Source organism: Phragmites australis, chromosome 8 (assembly GCF_958298935.1).
Source record: "Phragmites australis chromosome 8, lpPhrAust1.1, whole genome shotgun sequence".
Lineage (NCBI taxonomy): Eukaryota > Viridiplantae > Streptophyta > Magnoliopsida > Poales > Poaceae > Phragmites > Phragmites australis.
The window spans coordinates 30,404,855-30,422,308 of record NC_084928.1 but is presented as its reverse complement, the minus strand read 5'-3'; the positions used below and the strand labels follow the sequence as shown (position 1 = coordinate 30,422,308).

General features: G+C 42.8%; 1 protein-coding gene across 3 annotated transcripts; it reads right to left on the bottom strand.

The window, feature by feature from the left end:
- Window positions 1–218: 218 nt before the first annotated feature.
- On the bottom strand, window positions 219–11,752 carry LOC133927014 (uncharacterized). 3 transcript variants are annotated; one of them, XM_062373240.1, is made up of 8 exons: window positions 11,042–11,752; window positions 9,956–10,120; window positions 9,573–9,668; window positions 9,382–9,480; window positions 1,563–1,664; window positions 1,324–1,464; window positions 959–1,243; window positions 219–710 (listed from the first exon to the last, which is right to left on the bottom strand). In XM_062373240.1, exons 1-8 carry the CDS (start codon window positions 11,615–11,617, stop codon window positions 414–416), a joined length of 1,761 nt encoding a protein of 586 aa, XP_062229224.1. In that variant the 5' UTR covers window positions 11,618–11,752; the 3' UTR covers window positions 219–413. The 3 variants fall into 3 exon arrangements, with proteins under 3 accessions (XP_062229224.1, XP_062229225.1, XP_062229226.1); XM_062373241.1 differs by having other exon boundaries at window positions 219–704; XM_062373242.1 differs by having other exon boundaries at window positions 10,022–10,120.
- Window positions 11,753–17,454: the final 5,702 nt, after the last annotated feature.

Genomic DNA, 17,454 nt, shown 5'->3' with positions numbered 1-17,454 from the left:
CGCAATAGTTTCAGGAAGTAGTGGCTCAAAGAGGTACATGAAAATAATACGAATATGAAAACATTACTTCTGATCTTGCTCATATAAGATTCAGAGAGACGATGTTTTTCTTGGAAGGAAAGATGATCATTTACACGGATCACTTGCACTTGTATAACGATAGAGTAACAAAGAAATTTACTTAATCCCGAGGAAACACTAAAAAGGCTTATCCAATCTGATTAAAACACTGTCGACTTAAAAATTGAGAGAGTATAACATCTATACACGCCAGGCACCATGAACTAGCCATGGCAATCAAATGAAAATCTGCACAGTTATTGGCCTAACTCAACCCCATCAACTACCTAACTGGGTGCGCTACACATCCTGCCCAGAACAAGCCGATGAATCATTGGCCATAATCTACAAGACTACATTATTGTCGATCTACTGCACAGGACTAACCCGCCAGAGTCGATTCTTTCCTTCTGCCTCCACTTCTCAAAGAGGAGATCCTCACACCCCCGCAGGTGCAGATAGTCGTCGAAATGAAATGACGAGCCTCGAGCATAATCAGGGCAGCTGCTTCGGCGAATCCCCACCTCTTCAAACCTGGTCAGTAGCTTATCTTTAGTGGCGCACGAACTATCATGGTCTCCAGGGCTCCAGCTCCCACGGCTGCTCATGTTGTGATTGCTAGTGCTGCATGCGGTACTTTCACCCTGAAACTGATTAATTCATCAAGCGACCAGAGAAAGATAACATGTCAATAGCATAAATATCGAGAGTATCAGCTTACTCATTTCACACAACCTTTTCTTTTTGTGATTATACTCATTTCACACAACTTGCTTGCCATTTAAAAAGTTATGTTATATATTTTGATTTTAGAGCAATAATAAGAGAGAATTGATTATCTCTTTCACAAAAAAAGGGATGTCATTTCTTTCACAAAAAAAAGGGATGTCATTGTTACCTGGGCCTTTGTTTTGCATGGGGAGGTTAGGTCATTGCTAGTTTCCCATTGCAGCCAGGGAAGGACAACGCCATCTGCCTCAGCAGGTGAAGTAACTTTTGGGAGCACCACTGGAGTTTCTGTCATAGCATGAAGCAATACATCTTTTCTGGTTGAACTTGTGTCACTTCTTTCGCCATCAAAAGATGAAAAGTCGGTATCTTCAACATTTGACAGGAAATCTTCAAAGTACTGCTCAGCCTCTTCAGTAAGCCGTTTTGACATCCTTGATCTATCATTGCTCCTCTGAAATAAATATATGTGAATTTTAATACGTAGGTGCTTAATAATAACTGGAAACAGTTAAGGCAGCCTAGTAAACATACTCTTCTGTGCTGCAGCTGTCTTTCTGGATTTGCATTCTTCTTAGAACTGGGTAGCAATTCTCTAACTATTTTTGTGAGCTCATGACCACGTTGTTCTTCCACCGCCAATTGAGCTAACAATTCCTGCTTCCGCAGCTCCGACTGAAAGACATATCGAGAAAGCAACAGTGCATATTAAATAAAAATTCGGATCAGATACAAAGAAGAAAAAGAAACTTTCCATTTATATCAAAACAAACCTCTTCCAATTTACTAGTGTAGCTCCTTCGGAGCTCAGTAATGACTTGTGTTGGTTGTGCATCACTACTTGTCTTTTCTGAAGGTTCGGATTTTGTCACAGCCTAGAGAATGTGCAGGCAAAGAAAAGGCAATCAGATTTACTGGATCATAAAATTTACATTATCTAATGAACACTGATCAGCATAGCAAGAAAAGACCCAATTATAATCTTGTTCTCCTCAAAACAAGCAGCTTGTGAGATGATAATCAACTCTCAACAGAAACATGATGAGAATTCAACAATAAAACTTTTTGGAGTCTAGATCTATCTTTGGACCAAAAAGATGATTCTGCACCATCACCATGTCATCAAGTACTACTAGGCATGATTGTTACATGTACTAGGAACAAGTGTCTTTTCACCTCACAGAGAAGTATTCTGCACATCCTTCAATGATAACATGATATTACAGTTTGAGAAGACACACTTTAAGAATCAAGATCATACTTCTGTTGTATTTTATGGAAATTTTAATGTGAGAAATCTCCTTTTGGGCCTCGAGTTCTGCTGCTGGCCCAGCCCTTTCTCGGTTTCGGCCCAGGCCCGTATGCTCTCTGTATTTATACCGGCTGCTAGGGTTTCGGAAGAGAGAGAAGAAAAAGAAAAGGGGAAGGGATAAGGGAGCTCAGGCGATGGGGCTGGCGGCGGCCGGTGCTCTCTCCGAATCCTGCGGGATGTGCTCGGCTGGAGTTGCGCCTGCTGCCGTTGGAGGCCGGATCCGATTGGAATCGCTTGGTCCATAGGGGTGCGGCTGGATCGGAGGGGTTCTGATCCCTGTGATGTTTGTGCTCCTTCAACCCTATATCTATCTCCCCCTTTCTTCTATGGGGCAGCAGAGAAGAGATTGACTCACATATTTTGCTTTCCCTTCCTTATTTTTGCTTCTCGGCTGTGCACTGGTGTTGAGCTCGAGCTGCTGTTGAGCTTTGGCCGGTGCGGCTGGTGCTGGGAAGTGGGAATCTGGTGGTATTCAGAGCTGCAGTGCCGAGGTTTACCCACACGTGCCGTCGCAGTGTGGTAGGGCTTTGTATCTCCGATCTCCTCTCCCTCCGGCAACGGCGGGTGATAGGTTTTCTGGGACAGCGGCTGAAGAGCCGTGCCTAGCCTCTGTTATTCATACTTTTGATTGCATCTCTCTGTGAGTATACCTTTTCTTCTTCTTTGATCTGATCAGAGGCTTGGGTTTAGTTCAATGATGATTATTTGCATTGAAAATTGTAGAGTAGTCTAAGCAAAGTAGCTTCAGACGTGTATGTGATGTTTTAGATCAGTGCTGCTGCTTACTCAGACCATTATTGTTGCTATATCTGGTATATAGTCTATGATATGTTGATTCAGATCATTCTTATGGCTATATTTGGTCCCTGGTCATTCTGAAATGCTAGTTCAGTATATTGTGGAGTTGGTACTATTATGTAGATGGTATGATCTGATTAAAGGACTTCTGGAGGTCTGATTTTGACTCTTTCAGCAGCACTATTTGTATCTGTCCATACTTTGAATTCACTGATATACATGCTCTGAAGCTAGTAGAGGCTTAGATTAAACTCAATTTGATGATATGCAATTTTGCAATGTTTAGGGAGCAGGTTCTTTGAGACCTGGAGCCAAGTGTTGCAAAATTAAATCTGAGAACAATGTTATTCTTTATTCCTGTCCTCCCTGTTCAGTTTCAGCAGCTAAAGTTCACATGATTAGTACTTGTTTATCTGTTATATTGCAGTACTACTTTGTGCTATCATGTGTATTGGAGTCCTGTTGTTTACCTATAGCTCTTTCCTTTATGGAATATTGATATATATGCTCATATATTCGCACTATTCTCAACAATCCAGAAAACCTATTAGTGCTTCAGTAATGGCTAGTTCCTCCTCCTCTGTTCTCCCTCCGTCATCCTCGGATGCAATCAAGCCCGAGAGCTTTGATGGGACTGGCTTTAAGCGCTGGCAAGCCCGTACGAGGCTGTGGTTAATGGAGCTCGGATTGTTCTGGGTTCTCTCTGATGAGCCGCCCGCCCCTCAAGGGGAAGCCGTGCTAGATGAGGTCGAAAGAACGCGTCTCGACGCGTTAAGGGCCCGTTGGGAGAAGGCGAATGCCTCAGCTCTGGCACGTCTCTTGGCCGTCCTGTCGAACAGGCTGTTTGATATCTATGTGGGTTTCGGGGAAGCACGGAAAGTGTGGATGGAGCTGAATGACAAGTATGCAGAAAGCGATAACGGCAACGAATCCTTTATGGTGGCAAGCTATCTGAACTTTCGCATGGGAGATGGCAGATCAGTCATGAAACAAATCCACGAGTTACAGCTGATCGTGCGGGACTTAGGCCAGTACGGCTGCGTCCTCCCTGAGAACTTTCAGGTTAATGCCATACTGGCCAAGCTGCCTACTTCTTGGCGTGACTTCGTCACTGCACGTCGGCACTTAAAGCAGCGGTTGACTCTTAATGAGCTCATTGCTGCTATAAATATCGAAGAGAAGTCAAAGGCAGGCTATGGTGGGGTAAAGGCGCCCGCTCAAGCTAATCTTGTCGAGCACAAGAACCATACTGGGAAGAATGTGAAGAAAGAAAAGGTCAAGCCTGGTTATTCCGGACCGAAGACTAATGTTATGAAAAAGAAGAAAAAGCCTGAGATCGTCTGCTACGTCTGCGGTGGGTTGGATCACAAAGCCAACAGATACCGCGACCGCAAAGGCAAGGGGCCGACACCTGACCAGCAAAAGGTTGCCAAAGCCCAAGTGCATGTGGCAGTTACAACAGCCGATGTTTCCGGCAAAAGCGACTCCACTACTGGGTATGTACCTGAGGCCTTTATGGCAAATTCACTAGTTAGTTGGTGGGTTGATACAGGTGCAACGAGGCATATTTGTATTGATCAGACATGTTTTACTTCTCTTCAGGGCGCAGATGGTGGATCCGTACTGATGGGGAACGGGGTCTCGGCAGCAGTGCGCGGAGTAGGACAAGTAAGCCTGAAGTTGACTTCCGGCAAGACTCTTGTCCTGAAGGACGTGCTGTTTGTTCCTGCCATGACCCGCAATCTACTCAGTGGATCGATGCTGTGCCGGCAAGGAATAAAATTAGTCTTCGAGTCGAATAAAGTAGTGATGACCAGGTGTGGGTCGTTTGTAGGGAAAGGCTATGATTGCGGAGGCATGTTCCGCATTTCTATTCTTGATAGCTCTGCAAACATTTTCTATTCTTCTTATTCTAATAAGAACATTGATATTTGGCATTCTCGCTTGTGTCATGTTAATAATGAAGCAATTGTGCGTTTGAGCAAGATGGATCTTATTCCTTCATATAAATTTGATAAGAGCCATAAGTGCGAGGTGTGTATGCAAGCTAAACAGCCCCGTAAACCGTTTCATACGGTCAAGGGGAGAAGTACCTCGCCACTTGAGCTGATCCATTCTGATCTTTGTGAAATGAATGGAATTCTAACCAAGGGTGGCAAGAGATACTTTTTTTACTCTCATAGATGATGCCACTAGGTTCTGCTATATCTATTTGCTGAGAACAAAGGATGAAGCCTTAGAATACTTTAAAATCTATAAGGCCGAGGTGGAAAACCAGCTGGGGAAGACAATAAAGAGACTGAGGTCTGACAGAGGTGGGGAATATATTCCCAAGGACTTCTCCGAATTCTGTGAAGAAAGTGGCATAATCCATGAATTTACGCCACCATACTCACCACAGGCCAACGGAGTAGCTGAAAGAAAGAACCGAACTGTTTGTGACTTGGTAAACACCTTGTTACAAAGTTCTGGTATGGCTAACTCATGGTGGGGTGAGACTGTTCTCACAGTAAACTATGTCCTGAACAGGGTTGCTCCTCGAAATCGAGAGGTGACTCCTTATGAAGGATGGAAGGGGAGGAAACCGAATTTGTCCTATCTTCGCACATGGGGATGTTTAGCCAAAGTTCATGTTCCCCTGCCGAAGAAAAGGAAATTAGGACCAAAGACTGTCGACTGTGTCTTCCTAGGATATGCACATCAGAGCACAGCTTATAGATTCCTGGTGGTCCATTCCGAGGTCTCAGACATTGCCGTTAACTCGATAATGGAGTCTCGGGATGTGACATTCTTTGAGCACATCTTTCCGATGCGAGCAAAGGAGATTAGTTCCCACGATTTTTCAGTTGATCACCATGTTCCTCAGAGTGTTGATGACACGGTTCCTGATCTAGAGCCTAGGAGGAGCAAGAGGCAAAGAACGGGAAAATCACTGGGAGATGACTTTGTCACATATGTCGTGGATGATGAACCACGAAACCTTTCAGAGGCATACGCTTCTCCAGAAGCGGAGTACTGAAAGGAAGCAGTCCGTAGTGAGATGGATTCGATCATCACTAACGAAACCTGGGAGTTAGCTGACCTCCCAGTTGGATGCAAGCCGGTCGGCTGCAAATGGATCTTTAAGAGAAAGCGGAGACCCGATGGTACCATAGAAAAGTACAAGGCCCGATTAGTGGCTAAAGGTTTTACGCAAAAGGAAGGAGAGGATTACTTCGATACTTATTCTCCTGTAGCCAGATTACCTACTATCCGTGTGCTCTTAGCACTGGCAGCCTCGCATAATCTTCTTGTGCATCAGATGGATGTCAAGACCGCTTTCCTTAATGGAGAGCTGGATGAGGAGATTTATATGCAACAGCCAGATGGATTCGTGGTAACAGGACATGAGCGTAAAGTATGCAGGCTAATCAAATCACTGTATGGTCTCAAACAGGCCCCTAAGCAATGGCATGAAAAGTTTGATACTACACTGACTTCAGTCGGCTTCTGTGTCAATGAAGCCGATAAGTGCGTGTATTATCGCTATGGTGGGGGTCGAGGTGTCATTCTGTGTCTATACGTGGATGACATATTGCTATTTGGGACAGATATAGAAATGATTAACCAGACTAAGTCTTTCCTATCTCAAAACTTCGATATGAAGGATCTAGGAGAAGCTGATGTAATTCTAAACATCAAGCTCCTGAAGGGCGAGAATGGGATAACTCTCAGTCAATCCCATTATGTGGATAAGGTGCTTACACGTTTTGGTATGATAGACTGTAAGTCTGTAGCCACGCCCTATGATCCAAATACTAAGCTGAAGAAAAATATAGGCCATGGAAAAAACCAGTTAAAGTATTCGCAGGTGATAGGTTCTCTTATGTACTTGGCCAGTGCAACTAGGCCTGACATCTCATATGCGGTATGCAGGTTGAGTCGTTATACGTCCAACTCAGGAGATGATCATTGGATAGCACTAGAGAGGATTCTCAAGTATCTGAAGGGGACAAAGAACCTTGCAATTCACTACTCTGGCCATCCTGCAGTCATAGAGGGATTCAGTGATTCCAACTGGATCAGTGACTCGGATGACATGAAGGCTACGAGTGGGTATGTGTTCACTCTAGCAGGCGGAGCAGTGTCGTGGAGGTCATCTAAACAAACCATCCTTACTCGCTCCACGATGGAGGCTGAACTAGTGGCACTAGATTCAGCAGCTGTAGAGGCAGAATGGATTAGAGAACTCCTTTCTGACCTGCCGATATTGGATAAACCAATTCCGGCTGTTCTCACCTACTGCGATAATCAAACCGTTCTGGTTAAGGTGAAGAGTAGGAAGGACAATATGAAGTCTTCGAAGCATATAAAACGGCGACTTAAGTCGCTAAGGCATGCACTAGAGACGGGTATAATCGCTGTGGATTATATTCAGTCTGAAAGGAATCTTGCTGATCCTTTCACAAAAGGAATGGCTAGAACAGTCATTCAGGCAGCATCAAGAGGAATGGGTTTATTATCCACCGATAATGTTCACACCGGCAGTAACCTATCCTAGGAGATCGGAGATCCCGTGAACTAGGCTCTAGGATAACAAGCTGTGTGAATATGAGAGCAATTTGATCCCATTTGCTGCATTGCTCTTCTGTAGGAGAGGGTGAGCCGCTGGCTCTTAATGAATTCGATGTCCAAGAGCATCAGATGTCGTCCTACAGGACATCTGGGAGAATTCACCTATGTAAGTGTGGTTGTGTGGTCGCAACAATAGAGAAGACGGGTACTTCTCTAAATAACACTTGTGAATAAAGGTACTCGGACATGACCATAAAGTCCAACCCGAGAACTAAAGGCTTAGAAGCCTAGTACAGTGTGTCATTTGAATGGAAGCTCTTACTCCAAGGTAGAGGATCAAGGTGTAATCCTCCTCTATCTGTTTGAGTCAAAATTTATGTGACTAGGGATTGTGTTCAAACCCGAAAGGTACACTTTCCTTAAATCCTGTATATAAAACCGGATACTTCCAACATTAAAATTTTGGTGGGGATTGTTGTATTTTATGGAGATTTTAATTGTTGAGAATAGTGCGAATATATGAGCATATATATCAATATTCCATAAAGGAAAGAGCTATAGGTAAACAACAAGACTCCAATACACATGATAGCACAAAGTAGTACTGCAATATAGTAGATAAACAAGTACTAATCATGTGAACTTTAGCTGCTGAAACTGAACAGGGAGGACAGGAATAAAGAATAACATTGTTCTCAGATTTAATTTTGCAACACTTGGCTCCAGGTCTCAAAGAACCTGCTCCCTAAACATTGCAAAATTGCATATCATCAAATTGAGTTTAATCTAAGCCTCTACTAGCTTCAGAGCATGTATATCAGTGAATTCAAAGTATGGACAGATACAAACAGTGCTGCTGAAAGAGTCAAAATCAGACCTCCAGAAGTCCTTTAATCAGATCATACCATCTACATAACAGTACCAACTCCACAATATACTGAACTAGTTGATTCAGATCATTCTTATGGCTATATTTGGTCCCTGGTCATTCTGAAATGCTAGTTCAGTATATTGTGGAGTTGGTACTGTTATGTAGATGGTATGATCTGATTAAAGGACTTCTGGAGGTCTGATTTTGACTCTTTCAGCAGCACTGTTTGTATCTGTCCATACTTTGAATTCACTGATATACATGCTCTGAAGCTAGTAGAGGCTTAGATTAAACTCAATTTGATGATATGCAATTTTGCAATGTTTAGGGAGCAGGTTCTTTGAGACCTGGAGCCAAGTGTTGCAAAATTAAATCTGAGAACAATGTTATTCTTTATTCCTGTCCTCCCTGTTCAGTTTCAGCAGCTAAAGTTCACATGATTAGTACTTGTTTATCTGTTATATTGCAGTACTACTTTATGCTATCATGTGTATTGGAGTCCTGTTGTTTACCTATAGCTCTTTCCTTTATGGAATATTGATATATATGCTCATATATTCGCACTATTCTCAACAACTTCTTCGTACATATAAAAAATAATCCAATAGCTTGGTACCCATTACGCACTCCAAACGAAGAGCATTTAACATTTTGTTCGCAATCGCTCCACACAGAAGCACATTAGTGCTCCAAGTATATGTCTCAATGGGTCAAAACCTATATCTCTATAAATATAAAGCAAACCTAAGGCATTAATATCCAAGTACTAAAAATTAACCTGTGATGTTAATATCCAAGAACAAAAACTTTCTTGAATAAGACTAAGAAGGTCAATCAAGATCTACGCACTTCAAGGAAATGTTTCCCACACATAAGTTCGTTGTGTTTCTTGTTGGGAACACAGCATTTTCTTGTATTGCTAGAATCATCGTTTCATCATATCAATCAAAGCTTCATATACATAAGCAGAAAGAAAATTCATTGAGGCCAAGGTAAATAACAAAAGGAGAAAGGACAGGCCTCGCATGGACTTCACTATGTCAAATGGCAAAGATACCTTTTCAAGCTGTGTCCTGATTTCTTCAACAGCTTGCCTAACTTCTTTACACATCACGTCATACAGTGCATTTCCATCCTCGTCACAAACTGGGCGCTCCTATCAAATTATAATAGAAAAGGAATACCCAGTAAATTCCAGCTGTTCGCAAAATCTAGTTCTGGAAACTTGAATGAACTTTGTGAAACCACCTTGTCAAGAGTATAAACTGCACGGACTGCCTTCTGGTTTCTGCTACGAAAAGAGTGAGAGCTCGTAGATTCATCATCAGTAACTGAAGAATGGCTCTGCAGAAGTCAAGATAGAGAGACACACTAATAAATTTCAATCACAAAACAGAAAATAAAATAGAGCTCACAGCAACACACAATACAACCAAAATTTAGTACACACCAAACAACAGATGGCACAGATATAATTTTATGCATCCACGCATGGAACGCAAAAGTTAACCGTGCACCCTCCTACATGGATACTATATGACAACTTTTTCATAAAGACTTCAAGAGGAAGCTATTTGATAGGTTATCCATTTTCCAGTCAATGATATATGAAAAGTAACCCAGGAACTCACCGAGCTGCTATCTCGTGAATGAATGAAATCCTTTTGACTTGTAGACCTCTTCAAAGTTTGACTTACTTTAGATGGCTTATGGAATGAATTCTGCATGCTATTGCCGCTGCTACTTTTGGTATGTATCCCCCTAGAAGCATACTGTTGAGAAACTTCCATATCATTCTGCACTCAAAACATAAAGAAAGATTTACAATTAGTAACACTGTACATATATTGTTAACTATGATAGAAACTCACAGCAAACACAGAGATGAGGCAACCTTAGAAAAGAAGTAAAGTAGGGTGTTCAAAGAGAATAAACGAAAAAAATCATCGAACAGGAATTATATAAGTGCAGGATCACAGGAAAGCAGAAAACATGAAACTAAGTAACCTAAGATATTTGATGAAAAAATAATAAGGTGGGACATTAGAAATGAATTAGACTTAAAGGCACATTGGCAAGCATAAATGTGTCACAACCATGCAGTTTTGACTTTTGAACCTATGCACATAATTTCATGACAGCCTGCTAAATAATATCAGCATATATTGAAGCTAACAATCAAGCAAAGATCATAAGGGAAGACAACGATCAATCAAATAACTAAAGCAACATGACAACGCAAACATAGTATTTTGTAAATGTTTGTTCGTGCATAATCATATATTGGTATCAAGTCTGAAACTCACAAGTTACCTACTTCCACTATTCTTCCAATCTGAATTTTAGAATATCCATGAAAACAAGTATACAATTAAATCATACTTCATCTGTAAACATGAATAATAGTACCACTCATGATATGAAAAGAATTTTGGGGGACAAACAGTAAAAGGTATTGGAATCTCAGTCAGTTGTTTTGAGCATAGCACATTGCTCCTTTCATGGACTGATCACAAAATGGAAACGGAATCTTTACCTCCTTTACCGGATATGAAATATCTATATTTCTGTTTCCTAACAAATCAATGCGACCACCCCTAGAAAAAGGATTTTGTTATTCACTAGCGCCTTCAATAGTTCACTCTGAAATTTAATCAGCACCTCTAAACTAAACCCCAATATAACTAAACAGATGTTATTTTGCTACTGGTACTTACATCCGAATCACACCACCTATGTCGATCCATCGAAGCACGGCGGTCCGCCGACGCATACCGCTGCTTCCGCGCTGCAGTGCCGCCATTCACCGCATTGGCGACTCCGCCTCGCCGCTCAGCCGGCGGTCGTGACACAGACCGCCCGCGCTGCCGCGACGACTCCGTCTCCCTGGCGTACCGCGCAGTGGAGCTCCGCCGTCCGCCGCCTCCGCCTCCCCTCTCTGCGGGCGCCGGAAACCTGGCCCGGCCGCGCGCCACCACCACCTCCTCGTCGTCGTCCTCGGACTCCGCCCTGGCCCGGAAGAACTCGTCGGCGAGGTCGTCGAGGCTGATCTCCGGCAACCCTCCGCCGCCCGCGCCCCTCACCTTGTTCACGAACCTCGAGGACGGCGTCGCCGCGTCCTCTGGGGAGGGCGACGGCGGCGGGAACCTGCTCAGGCTCCTCGACCGGCGGATGCTGCCCCCAGCACCCGAGCCTCCCACGGCCGGCCGGCCGCGCGTGGCGGAGCCCGCATCCTCCAGGGCCGCGAAGGCGTCCCGCCTCGTCCCCGACCTGAACGATGCCGCCGCCGCCATCACTTCCGCCGGCCGGAGCTAGGGTTTCGAGCTGCCGCTAGGTGACCAATCCCCGGCTCCTCTCCTCGTGGGAGAGGTGTAGCAGATCAGAGACGGAAATGGCGATGAGAACAAATTGGAGGGCACCGAGCAAAATTGGTACAATTTTTTTCCATATACTGCAGTCTGTCGAGCCCGCTTACCCGCACCATACATGCGCACTGTGGACTATCTGGGCCCACCTGTCAGTGGGGCTGGTGCTAGGAGGTAAACGATGGAGCAGGTGCGTGGAGTTTGGGAGAGAAGGGAGTGCGAGGAAATTTTTTTGAAATAATATTATTTTATCGTCGAACCTATTTATATAAATATCAGATTTTAGATTTTATTTTTGTAATTTTCAATAAAATAGTCTTATTTAAAAATGCGGATTCAGATTGAGAGTGCGAGCGGATTTGAATTTTAAATTTTGCGCCGGGTTTTGAGGGGAATTTAAGAGGCTCTATCGACACATCAGACACACATTGAATTGTACTATTCAGTTTTTAAAATTCGAGGAGATGGTAGAGGCGCACCAGAAAGAGCTTGTGCAGCATTTACACCTAGGGATCGAACGGCTTCCAAATTTTTCACGCTATCAAACGGCTTACGCCAAATCAGTAAAATAAATTGAGATGTGAAACTATCAGCCAACCGGTTAGATCATTTTCAAACATATTTCTATTATTATTATTTTCCTCCACGTTCTCATTTTTTTATTTTTTCTCATTTTTAATAGTTTTTTTAGGGGAAAGTAATAGAATCATGTTCTTTTATGAATATTTTCGTGACAGAAATTATGAAATGAAATTGTTAGAACGTTAAAAAAAATAAAAATCTTTTCATGAAAAGATTCTATAGCCTGATGAGAATATATTAGAGATAGTCTTAGCTAGCGCTATGCGGTCTCAACTCGGTGCTTCCGTTGGGAACGGAGGCGCCTGCGCTCGTGTGCTTCGCCGTCCGCCAGGCAGGCCCAAGGTTCACGTTACCGATCGGAGCTCGGTGGGCTCTGGCGGTAACCGAAATCTCGCGGTAACCGCGGTTACCGGTCAAAAATTCAAAAAAAATCGGAGAAAATTCATCGGCAAAATTTGAATTTTTACGAAAAAATCGTGTTTTTGCACTCTCGGTAACCGCTCGGTTTTGGTCGGTTACCGAGCGGTTTTGGTCGGTTACCGAGCGGTTTGGATCGGTAACCACACGGTTTTCTCGATTTATCGAGCGGTTTTATCACATTTCAGCGCAGTTCAACAAAAACCTAAAAAAGGGCTCAATCTTGTAAAATCAATAACTAATTCATCTGAGCTTCAAATCAAGTGAAACAAATTTTGTTGGCTTCCTTGTAACATGATCTACATGATAAAAGTATTTATACTCATAAAAAAGTTCAAAATTTTCTGTGAGAAATTTTATTTTTTAAACCAAGTTAAATGCTTAGTTTACTCTTTGCTAATCCAAAAATCATGAAACTAATTTTGTTAGTCTTCTTACATGATCCTATATCTTTTAAAAATACATGAACTCATAAATTAGTTATTGTAACATGCATGATTGTGTAAATGTATTGCGACTAGATTAATTCATAACTGACCCATCACACCTCAAAAATTAGTGAAACCACTTTCATTAGCTTATTTATACTATGATTTACGTAGAAAAAATAATAGTACGCATTAAAAAGTTAATTACAGTACTGTTTCTTAACATATTCACTTTATGCTTGTGAACTTTGTAAAAATTATAGAGAATTTAATAAAACTCTAAATAAAGTGAAATCAATTTTAAAGATTCTCTTAAAATATATTTTATACAAGAAAAATATATGTTTGCATGTTACACTTTTTCTTAACGTGAGTTAATAACTAATTCGCACGCTTCAATTTTTTTATTTTTTTCAAACTTTCTCCCTATAGAATATGATTCAAACCATATTATTTTTGAAAAAAAAAATTCACAGAAGGTCTTAGAATTGTGTCTAGTTTTTTTTAAGATTTTTTTGAATTTTTTTAAATTTTTTATTTTTTCTAATTTTTTAAACTTAAATTTCGATTACGTTTTTTGAAACCGAACCGGATCGAAAAGGTCGGTAATCACGATTGTTTTACAGTTACCGACGGTTTTTTAACCCTGGGCAGGCCTCCTCGCCGGCTTCTGAGTGTGCGTGACGATCCATCGGCAGCAGGGGCAGTTCGGATGATATGGATGGAAAACCGAGCGGGAAAATTTGAGCTTGCTGTTGTCGGCTGCAGTGCTCGGCTCAATGATTTGGATCGAGGATTCGCAGGAAGGACGACAGCTTTTTTAAGGCACTGGTCTGCGTCACTGGCCAGTGGGCCATGCTAAGACTGTGCAGAAGGTACCCTTGTGGGCCCTGCATCATGAGATGGATCCCACGGAGTGATGAAACTAATACGTACCTTGCGGGAACTGGACGTAGTTGTTCATACGAAGTAATCTTTTTTTTGCCGTGGATTGCCATAATTTGATTTTTTTTAAGTTTTTCTTATTAAATTTTGTATTGTTAGATTTTATAAGTATAATTTGTATCCTAGATTATAAGAATCAGCTTTTAAATTGTGACTATTTATTTTTACTTTTACTTTTGATATAAAATCTATAATCAAAAGAAAAAACCAGGGCTAGAAAATCAATATTATGCCACCTAATTTTTCTTTTTTTTCAACCATTCGTTACCTTTTGGCTCGGTAACTAATACGTACCATTCTGACGGGCCTGGTTTTTTTTTCCTTTTTTTCCAATAGGCGGACCACTCCTGCTGCCACTTACGGGCCGGGCCATTCAAATGCGTACGGCTCAGAGTAGGACGTGTACTGTTGTACTGTGAACAGTAAAAATCGACACAGTATTTAAAGTTATGGTATGGACAGTAGGACGTGTACTGTTGTACTGTGAACAGTAAAATCGACACAGTATTTAAAGTTATGGTATGGACGTTAGGCTACCGGTACTGCTCCTCTCTACAGTCACGGACTTTATTCTTTTATTATAGTATTTAAAGTTATGATACTATCATCTTATACTTCACCGTGAGGATATCAGAGGATTTCATCCTGTTGCATCAGCCCGTCCGTCGTGGTGCACCGGAATGACCAAACTACCATTCCTAGCTCCACGCTCCGCTCCGCAGCACTCGGAGTCGGAGGCCGGAGGGCATCCTTGTCCACGTCGAGCCCACACCTGCCTGCTGTACACCACGAGTCCACGGCCACGGCCCACGGCGCACACGGCTTCAGCTCGAGTCGACCTGGTACCGGCGCGCAGTCGCGGTAGGTACGGTTGGTTACCTTCCCTCGGTGGGAGCAGTGCCGGCATGCTATGGGGCCAAAATTATAATGCCTGTCGGGGTGGGCCCCGTGGGCGGGCTGAATATTCGACCGGTGAGTTCGGTTTCAACAATTTCTATTTGTTAATATTTTTTAAAAAAAATTGCAAATTTATAGTATATTTTAAAAATTGCATAAATAATTATTTTTATTTTTATTTTTCTAAACTCCCATCGCTCCCTGAAGGTATCCTAACATTTTTCTTTTTCTTCTCATTGCACAAATAATTATTTAAGTTGAAATTTTTTATAGAGCTGTAACATCCTCTACATCACAAATTTTTTTTCCAAATTTTTATGACTATTTTACTAATATTTTAAATTTTTAGAACATTGAAACGTAAAATTTTTATTTTTAAACATGCCATCTTCTAACAAGCCACACGAATGTAGATCTGCAATTTTTAAAAATATACATATATCTATATTTTAAAATTTTAAAAATATATAAAACTCGGCTTCGCAGCTGTACGAACGGGATCGTCTCTGTAGCATTTTCGCCTCAGAAATTGTTGTGGGCCCGGGACCGACCCTGCTGCTGCTCATCTCCTGCTTTTGTTGGGTCCTCGGAATTCAGAATTTTGCATGCACAACCCGCGACGACGCGATAGGGGCCAAAAATCTCCATACAAGTTTTTTGTCCCTCGATCCTCGAAAGATCTTCGTACAACAGTGGGAAAATACTGTTCGCATTTTTGTGTCATCTCGGATTTATTTCTTCCTCTTCCACTAACGCCGTGAAAAAAAAACATTGCATAATTTTTGTTGTCTCTCCCCTGTAACGATGTATAAAAGGAACTAAAAGATATTATATTCCAGTTGTAATGATATATATATATAGTAGAATAGAAAAAGCCCAGCTCTAGGTAAAGGAGCACCAATCAAGAACTATCGTTAGATTGGAGAATTTCATCAATCTAGCCATGCGTGATTGTGTTCGTATTACGCTTCATGGCAGTGGCATCCACTAAATCGAGAAGAGATAAATATATATATATATATATATATATATATATATATATATATATATATAGGAAGTACGTGGAACAGGGAAATCAATTACTCCTACCTAGATTTGGCTAAATAGGTGGCATAGCCTGAGCCAGATTAGACACGACTCGGTTAGACCCGTTCGTCAAGCGGACTGTGTGGTGTCAACCTGTGTCTCGAGCATTCAGTCTAGGCATAGCTTACTTAAGTTCAGATCATACCGTGACAGCGAGGTGGCGCGGGGCATGTGGTGTCGGGGCTACGATGGGGCAACACAGGACGGCGGCGTGACAGGGCAGGGCGGTGCAAGGTGGGGTGGTGGTAGGGCAGGGTGTCCAGCGATGGGGCAGGGTGATTGGTGAGGTGATAGTTGGGCGGGGCATCCGATGATAGGGTGGGGCGACGTAGCTGGGCAGACACGGTGTGCCGTGACCTCGACCCAGACTAGATCTCAAACTGTGCCTACAGTGACGGGTCTCGGGCCGACTCAGCTGGCTAGCTTTACTCCTACCTATGGATAGAAGCTTCTTTACGGCCAAGGGGGCCTTGCTCCCTCCCTCGATATTTGTGCAATTACCTAGTAAAAACAGTGGTAGATACAGATGAGCAAGCAGGGGCTCATTCACATTTCTCTCTCTTCTTCTTCTTACTATTCTTTTCTCTTCCTTCTCTCTTCTCTTCCTGTTCCTCGTACATGGCAAAAAATGTTGGGAGGGCACAGGAGGGCTTCTATTGGTTGTGAAATGATATTTAGAACTTATTTGATATAGCTCCTGCTCTGAGATCTATGCATAATTTAGAGTTTGTATGATAAACTAAGGTGACTTAAATATTTATTTTCAGTCTAAAATAAGAATAAGATGTTTAAACCAAAAGATCATTAATCTACCTGTCGGTGAATCAGGAACGGGGGTCCTCGAATCCCAAGGCCAGGCTAGCAATCCGCCACGTGGCGCCATCCCGCGGAGTCTCCTCCGCGAGGTAAAAAATATTGAGTCCCGGGAGAGGGCGCTTGGGGTCACAGTCAGTGGTCCCTGAGTACCCAAGTTTCCCGATAATCTGTGAAGTCTAAGTACCGGGAAGAAAGTGCTCGGGGAGGTATACGGTGACCCCCGAGCACCCGAGTTCCCTGACGATCAGGAAAGCTAAGTACCGGGAGAAGTGTGCCCAGGGCTGCGAGCGGTGACCCCCTGGGCACCCAAGTATCCCGAGGACCCACTGAAGGAAGTTTCGGGAGAGAGTGCTCGGGGCTGCGTGCAGCTGCCCCCGAGCACTCGGTCCCCCGAGGATCCGTACAAGCGTGCTCAGGAGAGAGTGCTCGGGGAGGTGAACAGTACCCCCGAGCACTTGGTTCCCCGAGGATCAAGAAAGGGCATTCTCGGGAGAGAGATCTCGGGGAGGTGAACAGTGACCCTCCGAGCACTCGGTTCCCTGACGACTCAGAGAGCCCCCTGACAATGGCCCCCGAGGGGCCCACTAATGAGGT

Coding starts and splice junctions, on each gene's coding strand:
- LOC133927014 (XM_062373240.1), bottom strand. CDS start 11,617: ATGGCGGCGGCGGCATCGTTCAGGTCGGGGACGAGGCGGGACGCCTTC. Junction 9,481..9,572: donor CAGTTTATACTCTTGACAAG/GTGGTTTCACAA, acceptor ATAATTTGATAG/GAGCGCCCAGTTTGTGACGA. Junction 1,665..9,381: donor TCAGGACACAGCTTGAAAAG/GTATCTTTGCCA, acceptor CACATTCTCTAG/GCTGTGACAAAATCCGAACC.